Here is a 12,262-nt window from a genome sequence, read left to right on the forward strand (position 1 = left end):
ACACCATCGCTCGAACCCAGCATCCAATTCTCTCATTTCAAAGCTTAAATAAAAGACTGCATGAATAGTCGATAGTTGTACAGATCCAGCATGAATAAATCCTTGTCTAATCCAACATTCGCTGAAGAAACAAAATAAAAAGAACATTGGAGTGATAGCATAGAGAGGCATCATCGACATCTGAGGCACAGACCGTGTTGGGGATGACATTGAGGAATGTCATCCCCATCTATGTATCCTAGATGTTGGGGATGATAAAGCAATTCGATGTGTACATTCAAAGGCATATCCACAAGTGATATTGAAGTAGGCAACACCACATAACTAAAGTCCTCTTTGAGCTCATTGTTCATATGTGTCCAACAATACTTAAGCAAACTGATACCAAGTTACTATGCAACATTTTGATGTTTTTTGTTCAGGCTTAGCTAATGTGCTCTATATATCAAAAGAAAACCTCTATTTGTTTTCTGGATCACATCGTGTTGAACATACCAGTAATGCATCCTTGACGGATGCAGTCATATCCAACCCGGTAACAAAGCAATTGGAGCATTGTATATATAAAGTAAAACGTAAAGATTCAAAGTGTCAAAGTCCATTACCTATCAGTGAGGCATTCTCATAGGAAATGCAGCATGATACATCAAGTTCCAGTACCTTATATACAAAAAGAAAGCCACAGACGATCTCCACATGATGGGTCATGGTATCCACAACAAAGCTTATATGTGCACAAGAAGTCATGTTAATTATACATTAAGCGACTTTACATCACTGATACAACTCATTCATCCAAACACCGACTGATGTAAGCTAATCTTACATAGCATAATGGGGAAAAAAGAGTACAAAGCGCATATATGATGTACCGGGCAAAATAAAGTACTTGGTTCTATAAATTAGTTAATGTAAGTCACCCAAGACTTGATCATCAACACCACTGTTTATGAATAAGATCATTGTCGCATTGCTACAAAAAACTTGCAACGCCTAGAAGTACTTGGTAGGTGTTTTCTGATACAACTATAAATACCTACGACTACTCGGATAGGAATAAAATCCTCAGACTCGCCATGAGACTCCAACCTCGCCACCCAAACAAGGTGTGCAAGCATCTCTTGAAGAGAACACCTAAAATATGACAAATCAGTAAATTTTACTTGTGGTAATAATTTCAAGAGCGTTACTAACAACAGTTTTGGCAGACTAAAATACAAAATGCAGCTGAGTATACTTGCAGTTGGAACAGACGAAAATAGTAAAAACTCGTTCAAATCCTTGCAAAGCAAAAGAGATTCTTGTAACTGATTGCTCATACCATCAAAAACTCTTTTAAGACTGAAAAATATAAATTACAGAACCTAACTTTGAAAAGAGTCATCATGTGCATCGTATGCTGAATGTAGGACACGAACTGAGATTGCCTAAAAAACTAATCCTCCCCCTTATCCAAAAAGTGTCATGGCTTTAGTTAAAATTCGAAGTAAAGCTGAAGTAAAGCGAGGACACTTTTGGATCAGCGGGAATAACAATTAAGGAGTAAAGAATATGGGAAACCAAACATAGAAAAGATACCATTTGTTCATAGCAGAATTATTTTAATGTCCTCACTCATTCGCCCCGGACAAAAATGCATGCCAAGATTAATAAGTAGTAGATGATACATAGGATATATAAGGAACTACCAAGAAATGGACGTCAATGCACTGTTTAGTGAGCTAGTAGGAAAAAAATGAAGAAAATAGTTCACAACTGAAAATTTAGTTGTTCTGATGTCATACTAAAGAGCACATCATATACAGTATATCGCTTAGTACTTAGTAGTTATCATTCTTCAGAAACACTGGAAACAGTAAACAACTACAAATGTGACACGGAAAATGTGATATAAGAATACAAAGGCCAAAGAAAAGTCATGTTGAATGGTCACATATATAAATAAGGATGAGTATAACATAGGCCTGGCATCGTATATGCTGTTGAAAGAAATAATTGAGCAGTTGATTTAGCCTGGCACTTAAAAAATAGACCAGAATGACCAGGTGAACAGAAGGTTAAACATAGACCCTCGAGAAATAATAACTACATGGAAATATTAAACACACAATATGATTACCCTCTTGTGCATCTTAATTAAAAGCAGATTGTATGTTTAAGTTGAAATGTGCATGCGAATACTGTATAGACCAAGAGCAAATCCCAAATCAGTTCACCCACTTTACAGAAATTAAGAAACAAACAAAGAGAACAAAATACAAGAACACGAACCTGTAGCAGTGAAGGTGGTAAAACATATGTAACAGAGCCGTAGCAAACGTGTCCATAGACATAACCATAACAATAACACCCGGCCATCTTCTCCACCATGCGACGCCGTCCGGGCTGCGGCGGCGTTCGCGGTGCTCCACCACGCGACCGCGTCAGGCTGCCAGCGGCACTGCCCCCACGCGATGGAGACCTGGCCCGTCCCCACTCCCCACGCGACTGGCGACCACACTGCCCTGATGCAACGGCGAGCCGGCGCCGTCGGGGCCACTTGACGGGAAAGACAACCTTGCAGCCTCGGTGTTGTCCTATCTGGCGGCGACCCGGTGACCACGCCACTGCTGCACCTGTTGGCGATCCGGTGGCCTCAGCGCTACCCCGACGCGAGGACGGCCCAATGGATGCGGCGCTGCTCTAATCTGAGCCCGACCTGACGAACTGCTTCAGCACTGCCCATGCAACGGCGACCTAGTGGCCTCGACGCTGCTCGATGTAATGGCAACCTTGCATCAAAGGGGCTGCTTGCACACTGAATGTTGCAATGCCCTGTTTCTAACTGAATGTCCAATGGTGCTTGCATGACTGAACGTTGCTACCTGAAGCAGAGTAGCAGAAAATGTTGCTGATGCAGTACATCTGTACGCTTTACCTCATGTGTTGGCTTCTCTTGGAGCATGTATGATCCGTGGTGGCACTTTGCCTTGGCATTGTGATGTTCCTGATTGTGTAAGCTCATTTCCTAGCCATGTGTCTGTGAGTCCTGGGTGTAGTTCATGGCGTCCAAGCATAGTTTGTTTTGGTTGTTGCAACTATGTACATGGTTTTCCCCCAATCTGATGTAGTCCATGGATATATGATACTGAATATTGGATGTATATTTAATTTTGTGTGATTCGGTGGCTGTGAATTGGTTGTAGAAAATTGCCAAATCGATGGATCTTGCCACGATCAGGTATAATGTTGTAGATACATATATAAAGTGGTTGTCATGACCAGTTTGTATCACAAGAAACTAAGTAAACACACACACAACACCGACATGCGAAAGGGATCATGAGACAATCGTGTCATCCCAAAAACCGATCAAAGCGACGGGGTACGCTAACAACCTAAGACCAAATCGCAGGTTGGCTTACTTCACTAACTGAAGAAAATTCTAACTGATGAAACTGAATTCTAACACCTACAACACTGACTGACGAACCTGAAACTTTGAGATCACATGTTAACTGAAAGTGAACTCATCCCACACATCTTTTGGCAATTTAGTCTGCTGCTATCAAGTACAAACATAACCCATCTATGTATGAGTGGATGATGCGTTGGATGCCAGAGTACAGTGAACAGTAGCAGGCAAGAAAGAAAACCAGTAATGCATGAATTGTCAAATCAGTAGTGGGACATGCTCATGGTGTAGATTAGCGGGTAAGAACAGAAACCAGCAACAATGCATTAGCTGTTAAATCAATAGTAGAAAAGGTAGAAGAAATCACCTGAGAAGGAGCTGCTCCTCAAAGAAATGACCAAGGACTCCGCCGAACGCTGAATATGGTTGACCAAATTGCTTTACTGCAGCATGCAATTCCCAATGGGCGAGATCATGTCCATTCTACATGATGACGTTAGAATATCAGTTAGAATACTTCTATAACAAATTCACAACTAAGGCGCTAAAATACAAACTATTTACTGCCATATATAGAGCAATCTATAAGGTTGTAAACTTCAAATAGCAATCTGGCAAAAAAGGAGATGTCCACATATATGCATCTAATAAAATCGAGGAACATATAGACATTGTATAGAGGCTGCATCATTTAATTCGGATGAGAGGGAGTACTTCTTTTCGTGAATATCTTCACAACCCTATACTATTTTTTTGCAGGAAATCAGTCCTATACTAAAATGCTAAATTTCCACCTCGTCTCCCCTTAGCCATTATGCTGAACCCAGCATGTAATTAAGGTGAACCAGTGTAGATTTTGTCAGGCTTGATCTCTGAAAGTAGATGAGAAAACAGTTTCCAAGACAAGCAATTTAAGATCTGATACTCATACATCTATCGAGTTGGAACTGAACCCATTTGTAAAGATACCTTGTGCAACATGATATGCAGTATAATTAAATCCTTAGCTGGCAAAATTGGAGAATAAAATAATATAAAAAGTCTATTACACACAGGCCAGGTTTGTTGCACAAGCCTCTGCTAAGATTGTAATGTCATGTACCATGCTAGTAGCAAGCAAAGTAATCATGAATAATATAAGAAGAGAGCATTAACGTGCACATGATGAATGAGAAGGTACTGTGTGTAGAGGAAAGTTTAAGCCGGTGGAGTATGTCATTATGTCGAGGTTCAGTTTTCTGGTCCTAAAGTGAAAACAGTACACGAAATTAAGAAACTGACCAATGTTGTTGTTTTTAAAATCGGTTCAGCACTACTAATAGATCTTCGTTGGAACCAAACAATGTTCAGAAAGAGGCCACTACATAATTGATGGGGCAACAGTAGGTACACATGGGACTCCACATCAACACCTCTCATGATGAATGACCTTAACCTATCAATATCATTAAAGTTAATTCTAAAATTAGATGGGAGTAAGGCGAGCAAAGAGGGCCCAGGAAGTAACTAAGGGACCAAGTGAACATACATAGCTGAACATAATGGAACACTGGAGATGCTATATAAATGAAGATATACATTAACTTGCTTAGCAAGACCAATGGAAAAAAAGCTAGGGAGCACAACTTTGTACCATCTACTTTTATTATTGATTCCTAATTACACAGTATAACCAAATAAAAGAAAAAAGGCGCGAAGATTTGGCTCAAAGTATGATAAAACTCATGATTGATCTACTCGATCAGATTGTCATCGTCATCAGGCAGTAGCCGCAGCGCAGGCTCAGCTTTGTGCCTGCACAAGTTACACCAAGTGATTTGAACTGTCGAGCGTTTTCAACAATTGATTCAAAAGTGAACCACTGATTCAGTTACGTTCAGTTCCACTACAAAATTGGAAGATACATATAGTAATAAGCAATTGCAGAAAAAAAACTAAGGCATACCATGTGTAACTTAATTGTCTGGCTTGACATCATTGTTGATATAAGAACTATAAACCTTCTTTCCTGCACAGGAAGAAATGTAGCTTATGGTTTGTTAACTAATGAGGATCAGTAGTGCTGCATAGCATCATTCAATGCAACTGGGGCCAGTGGAAAACAAATATTAGATCCACCTAAAAAATAGCAGATCGATGTGCAAAACTTTGCTTACAACAAATATGCAGTGATATGAGATCAGTCAAAAATTAGTGGATCAATAGGCCCAAATCCATGGCCAATCTGCAATCCATTAGCCATGAACCCATGTACAGACTGCATTTTCAGCCTAGCTAGTAAACATTTCAAATGGTAGCATAGCACAAGAAAGAATTTGCAAATTACATAAAACCCACACTCTCCCTAAAGAGTATCACATCCCCATGAATTTTTCATAGTAAATGGACTTTGTAAAATACACTTTTGAATCTGAACAACTCTCTGACGATTGACGAATACCTTGGGTGGAAGAAGAGAACCAGCCTTTTCACGGCCCTTGGTATCTACGGGGGCCTGGCCAGATAACCTAATGTTTTTAATACCTCCAAGAACTGCTTCCCAATTTTCTGTTAATGTCCCACTCAAGAAAATATTTTGTGTCATATTTATGTCTTGAAATTAAAAGGTTCAGGCAACATGAACATACAGAATAAGTGAGATAACTCATCTCAAATGTTTTCCTCAAGGGGGGTTGCTGCACAGAATAATGTACAAGCCACGATTGAAGAAACAAACACATACATGCAACTACTGACTCTTAGCATTCATAGTAGCCTTAAGAAATGCCAAAATATAAGCGCATGGTACATGTAGAGCAATTTATTGACGAATAATGATAGACTTTTAGCATTCATAATAGTTCTTGAGCAATGCAAAATATAAGCAGATGGTACATGTAGAGCAATTAATTGAAGAGCTCTGATTGTCGATCAAACCATTTAGAGAAAACATATAAAATTACCTGGTGAACTGTTCTTATTTGATGATGCTGGTACCCTCTTTGTAGTTACTGACATTTTTGCCTCGGCCTTCACATATCAAAAATCTTCGATGTCTGGAACAATACCAACCTACATATGTGTAAATATTTTCTTCAGTGGGACATGAATTGGACCAAAAACCAACAGTAGAAAAGGAAGCACTACTAAACTGACAACACGAATGCACAAATGCACTAAAAGGTTTAAACTCCAGTTGTGCAATTACAATCTTAGAATAATTGAACACTCAAGCGGACAGTAAGGTGCTCCCTCCCTCCCTCCCTCCCTCCCTCTCTCTCTCTCTCTCTCTCTCACCGCGCGCGCACGCACGCACACACACAGAGGAGTAGGGAGAGGGACGCACATGGCAATGGCCTTCATTGCCCGCTTCTGGTGTCCCGAGCCAGTCCAAGGCTTGCCACCGCTGCTGCTGCAGAAGCAGCCGTCGGGCGCACTGCAGAATCGGGGGTGGCACACCTCGACTCGTGCTCCGCCTGCCAATCGCCAGCAGTTAATGAAGAAGAGGAGAGGGGTTAGGGTTAGGAAAGGGGACTGAGAGAGCAAGAGAGGACTGAGACGGGCTAAGAGAAGAGCCGCACTTCTCCTGCCGAGTGCACGCGAGGACGACGGCGACGACGACGACGCCAGGGATGCGGATGACGGGATCCGGCAGGCCGGGAGAAGGAGCCGGCGGCGGCGTGGGGGCAGCTAGGGTTGGCGGGTTGAGGCTGAGCCCCTTGCCGCCCCGCAACGCCCTTGGGCTTCTGGGCAGGGAAGGAGCACCTGGAGCTCAAGCTCGTCCATGGCGATGGGGAGGAGCGCCGTGGTTGGTGGGAGGAAGAACGCGGGCGCCGGAGCCGCCGCCGCCGTCGCCAGATGAGGAGCGAGCGAGGGAGAGAGGCGGTTGCGTGGGAGGGAGGGAGATGCGGGGGGAGGAGGAGCGAGTGCGGGGAGCGGCGACGGCGGCGGCGGGGCAGGGAGGGGCGCGAGAGGGAGAGAGAGAGGCGGGCGCGGGAGGGGGAGAAGGAGGCGAGTGGGCTGGAAGGGGAGGGGAACGACGGTCTCTACGGTCTTTCCCCTGCCTGCGCTGTAGGATCTTTTCCTAGCCAGGTGAAATGACGAGAATGCCCTCGGCGGGGCAGCGTAATTACGCGCGGTGGCACGGCCGGGCGGGACACGGCTGTAGGGAAAATATCCGACGACGGCTGGAGACGACCGAGCCCGAGATCCAACGGCCAGAACGCAATCAGGAAACCGATCCGACGGCTGAAAATTCAAACGCACTGGGAGGCTTCATTTTGTTCCGGACTCTAACAATGGGATACGTAATTATCTCTATTTGTGCAAACGGGGATCTTCTTTGAAGATACTATATATTTTAGTGGAACTGCACAAGAAGATGTTGGAAACATTAATCTAATCGAGGAGTATATAGTACGCATGGCCACCACAGTAGATAGCAACAGATGGTTCTGGAGAAGTGCTTCATCTGTATGCTCTACACAATAAGCCTCCTGACAAAGGTTGGTACTCGCCCACTGATTTCATCCATATGATTGAGCTTTGTCATCTCTATTGGTGTTGTGCTATTGTTTTGATACTGTCATCAAAAAGTGGTATTGTCCTCGAGAAGTGCTTCATCTGTGTTGTTTTAAATATTTTCTTTCCTTTTCCCGAGCAAATAGGGATGCTAGCATTTAGTTATCCTCTTGTCTTTGCACAACAGGATCATCCTCCTCTGAAGAAGAATATGGAGTACGTGAAGTGACTAGGTCCAATTATGCCAGGATGAAGAAGCCATGTCTATCTTCTCATCAGAAGGAGCAGTTGAAGGATGGTTACATTACCCCCCACAAGACTAAACTAACTTCAGCTCAGAAGGACTGACAAATCTACATTTTCTTGCTGTGATGCGCGAGTACAATGTTGTTCTAGGATTCTTTCCGGTGAGTTCCTTTTTCTAAAAGTGTGCTCTACATGGACCATGTAGGTGCCTGTTTAAACTGTCAATTCATAGTATAGTTTGCTTTATACTAATCACTTTTTTGTATTTGTGCAAACAGGGGTGCTCGGCTTGATTTCAATGGGAACTGCACAAAATGTTCATGAATACATAGAATCATTCATTTCCACCACAAGAAAGGAGATGCCGATAAGTTCAAGGCGTTGCAACATATAAGGGCAAAATCATACAAGCTACGCGCGAATTTGGTTGATTTTGGTGGAGCTGCACAAAAAGAACAGCTGGTTTATTTAGCACGAGGTGCCATGTCAATGTCCGAACTGATGGCAAATCCTGCCCATTCCACAATCGTAGGCATTTGATATTTTGGAATGGGAAAACCTTGTCAAATTTTGTTCATTGATTTTAGCAAGAAGACATGCGTTTGATATTTTCGAATGGGAGGCCCTTTGTTGTCAGCAGCGTCGATCCATTTTTTCTTTATTCTTTAGTTGTGAAGTAAATATTGGCTCTGACATGTGAATCGCTGAGATCTGACATGTGAATCGCTGAGATGCATAATCATCGATTGTTTTGAATGTTCTCTATGAATTGCCAGGCCTGTGTGTTTGATTGCAATGTACAGGAACGCTAAAAAGCTGCTCAAACTCTTTGTACTCCTTCTGTTCCTTTTTACTTTGCACATTGTGAAAGTGCATACTTTTTTCTATAAGATTGGTCAAAGTAGAGATACTTTGACTACAGAAAAAACTTGTATGCAGACTAGAAAGGACCGGAGGGAGCACATGTGAAACCGTTGCAAATGAGGTGATCACCCTGGGAATAATGCTAGTACGTATTGTTTTGCATGTTCATCCAATGCCAGTGATACAAGAATTCGAACTAATCGAAATAAATTCATTCATATACGGTCGGATTTCATTACATTTCATACATTCTTCAACTAAAAAGGGGTGCGCTGGAGGTATAATTAATTAAACGAAGCTTCCCACCTGTGTCCGGCTGAGCCGAACAGAAGCTTCAGTGACTTAACTGCAGGTGCAGTTGCGTAACTGACATGTGGCCCAGCAGGCATCTGGGCCACATGTCAGTTACGCAACTGCACCAGCAGTTAAGCAGAAGCAGCGTCCTTCTCCAACATAGCTCTCCGACTCCACGTCGCCGCCAAGAAGCTAACCGGCCGTCAGTGGTCAACCCGCCTAGCTTGTCATAGTGATTAGGGAAACTAGGAGCCCAATGATCAGGATCCCCACATGACAAAAACCTTCCTTCTTGTCATTCTTCTTCTTGAAGTTCGTGTGTTGCACATCCTTCTTCTTCCCATCAAACTTTGCTTTACCATCAAACTTGCCCTTGTTCTTGAACTTATGGGGCTAGAAGTTCTTCTTCTGTACCAGTTTGGCACTAGATCCTCCCTCAATTCCTCGAGCATGTGTGTCCTTTGCTCTTGCCTTTTCTTCCACATCAAGAGTGCCAATGAGATCCACGAAGAAAGAAGCTTAGTGATGATACCTCCGGCAACAAACTTGTCCGGTAGCATACAACTGAAGTGCTCAAGTTCTCTAGCAAATGACTGTATCTCATGAGCTTGCTCAACCACGGAGTGCTCTTCAATCATCATGTAATCATAGAATTGCTCCATGATGTACAACACAGTGCCAGCAACCGGAGGGTAGCAGCGGTGGCCTTACTTGGACCCGAGCGGCGGCGACCTACCGTGTTCTACTCTTCCTCGTTTTCTCTGTGGCGCGGCCTCGTTGGCAGTGGGGCGGGGCCGCGGCGGAGACGGCGATGTCCTATGTCTCGTTGCCGGTGGGCAGCGCCTCGGCGGAGCGGGGGAAATCCCCCCTTGTTGCCGGCAGGGTGGGGCCTCGGCGGAGCAGGCATTGTCCTCTGCCTCGTTGTTGGCGTCGCGGGGCCTCAGCGGAGCAGGGCCTCGTCGACGCCAGCGGAGCGGGGACTTGTCGGAGCCGGCATTGTCCTCTGCCTCGTCCTCGATCTCGCCAAATAGCGCCTCGCCCGCTTCATCGCCCTCTTTGTAGGCAGCCGCAGCCTCCGCCACCCGCATGCGGTACCGCCAGCGCTCGAGGCGGCCGTTACGGGCGGAGCGGTACTAGTCGAGCAGCGCCTCCTGCTCCACCCGCTCCGCGGCGATCTGCTCCTCCGCCTGCTGGTGCTCCTAGAGGAGATGGTGGTTGTAGGCGGCGTCGGCCTGCGCCTCCCGGAACTGCTCCTCACGCTTCTGCCTCACCGTGTCCATATATTGGGCACGGGCCTCGCCGATGGTCATGGTGCAATGCACCGGCGAGGACGGCGCGGAGGAGGGGGTTGGCGCCGGATCGTCGACTACCATGTTCTCCATTGGGACGTCGTCGTCCTCCGGCTGCCTGCCGGCTGCCATCTCCTTGTGGTCCGTCGTCCGCCCGTCCCGAAGAGCGCTGGAGCGCGAGGAAGCCATGGTGGGCAGTAGTTGTGTGGACAGGAGAATAGGTACGGATGTGGATGACTGCGGCTATGGCCGGCACAACAGTTTATATAGCAATGGTGGGCGGCGGAGGGACGGACGTGTGGCGCCGAGTAGCCGCCTCGGCAACCGTGTATCATTAATGTGGGTGGCAGAAGGGCGGACGGACGACACTTGTGTCGTTTGAAGGCGGAGCAATCGCATGCACCAGTAAGCGGGGCGGGCGGCGCTGAACGTTTCGGGCGGAAAGCGTGCGCGGGCGAGGGAGGCGGTCTGGGTGGGCCAGGGCAGTCAGACTCGTGCTTGGCAGCGGCTTGGTCCAGCAGCCGGACATGCTGGCTCGCCAGCTACCTCGCCGAGCTGAGCGATGACAATCAAACGATGGACGTAGCTTCCGACCAGGAGCCGGCGCCACTGTCCAAGCCGGTTCATGCCGTGTTCACATAGAGCAGGTGCGGCCGCACTTCGACGCCCTAATGGCGGAAGAGCTACCAGCGCAGGAGGACCTGTGCTGCAACCTCCGTCTCCTCAACGAGCACCGGTGAACAAGCGAACGACAATGCCGTCGCGGACATGTGGCCCTATGATCCTGGCTTCCCGAATGAGCAGTGGGCACTGTATCAGACCATCCGTAGGGCCCGTGAGGCCCTCTCCGTCGTCCTTCGAGTTGTTGCGCTCGCCGTGGCGCCGCCGTCTCGCGTTGTCAACATGGTCAACGGACATGAGGATGAGGAGATGACTTTACTTGGAGAGGATGACAGTGGGGACCCACCAGGGCCATAGCCGCACATACGCAAGTGCCTCCTTATTAGTATATAAAACTATTTTTTGCTTCCTCCTGGTTTCCTGACATCACGGTCCCACACCATTGTCAACCTATGTAGTCAATAAACGAAAGAATTGCACAAGAAGCGGCCGACAGCTGGGACCAAGCAGCTCGAGCAGTATTTGTGTTTTTGAGGTGTGAGCACTACAGAGTTTTTCTTGAGCGATGTTTAGCCCAGATATTAATTTTTCTCCTATGAACAACAACGAAAACATCGCTGCAGCTATTAACTGGGCGGGATGTGGCTCGTCTAGCCCAGGCCAGATATCCAGCCCAGATATTAATTTATTTCAAGCTGAAAATGTCTAGCCCAGCTACTCCCTTTTTAGGAATACCCAGGCAAGGTCATGTTCTTATTCTCCGCCCCGCTGGGCTGCAAATCTTTTCTAGGAGGGATGCATTAGGCTTAACAAGAAAATGGGCTTTAAAAATAATAAATGGGATGTAATTATAAAAACTGGGCAGTAACTATAAAAAATGCACCAAACACGTAATTACTTTATAAAATATTATTTTTGGATATTGAAAATTTTAATTTCATTAATTGTTGCGAGCGCAATGTTTCGTTGGATTTTTACGTAATATAAATTTATATTGAAATTGTATTTAATCTGACTAGAAATTTCGGGATAAAAATATTTCGGATCCCATCAA

General features: G+C 45.4%; 1 protein-coding gene across 8 annotated transcripts; it reads right to left on the reverse strand.

The window, feature by feature from the left end:
* Positions 1–707: 707 nt before the first annotated feature.
* LOC123167902 (uncharacterized) lies at positions 708–7,395 on the reverse strand. Of its 8 annotated transcripts, none has more exons than XR_006484131.1 (7): positions 6,955–7,385; positions 6,720–6,849; positions 6,337–6,445; positions 5,835–5,941; positions 5,340–5,402; positions 3,762–5,188; positions 708–1,134 (listed from the first exon to the last, which is right to left on the reverse strand). XR_006484131.1 is itself a non-coding variant. In XM_044585765.1 (7 exons), the coding sequence occupies exons 3-7, from the start codon at positions 6,389–6,391 to the stop codon at positions 960–962; spliced, it is 516 nt and encodes a 171-aa protein (XP_044441700.1). In that variant the 5' UTR covers positions 6,392–6,429; positions 6,720–6,849; positions 6,955–7,389; the 3' UTR covers positions 708–959. The 8 variants fall into 8 exon arrangements, 2 of the variants coding, with proteins under 2 accessions (XP_044441700.1, XP_044441699.1); XM_044585765.1 differs by having other exon boundaries at positions 3,762–3,877; positions 6,337–6,429; positions 6,955–7,389; XM_044585764.1 differs by having other exon boundaries at positions 3,762–3,877; positions 6,955–7,389.
* Between the last annotated feature and the right edge of the window lie 4,867 nt (positions 7,396–12,262).

Source organism: Triticum aestivum, chromosome 7D, assembly GCF_018294505.1.
Source record: "Triticum aestivum cultivar Chinese Spring chromosome 7D, IWGSC CS RefSeq v2.1, whole genome shotgun sequence".
In the NCBI taxonomy this organism is placed as follows: Eukaryota; Viridiplantae; Streptophyta; class Magnoliopsida; order Poales; family Poaceae; genus Triticum; species Triticum aestivum.

What these genes read in the sequence shown, in the direction of transcription:
- LOC123167902 (XM_044585765.1), bottom strand. Translation starts at nt 6,391, where the DNA reads ATGTCAGTAACTACAAAGAGGGTACCAGCATCATCAAATAAGAACAGT. An exon ending in GTTCTCTTCTTCCACCCAAG is followed by an intron (nt 5,403 to 5,834) that starts GTATTCGTCAAT and finishes CTTCCTGTGCAG; the next exon opens with GAAAGAAGGTTTATAGTTCT. An exon ending in AGACAATTAAGTTACACATG is followed by an intron (nt 3,878 to 5,339) that starts GTATGCCTTAGT and finishes GTCATCATGTAG; the next exon opens with AATGGACATGATCTCGCCCA.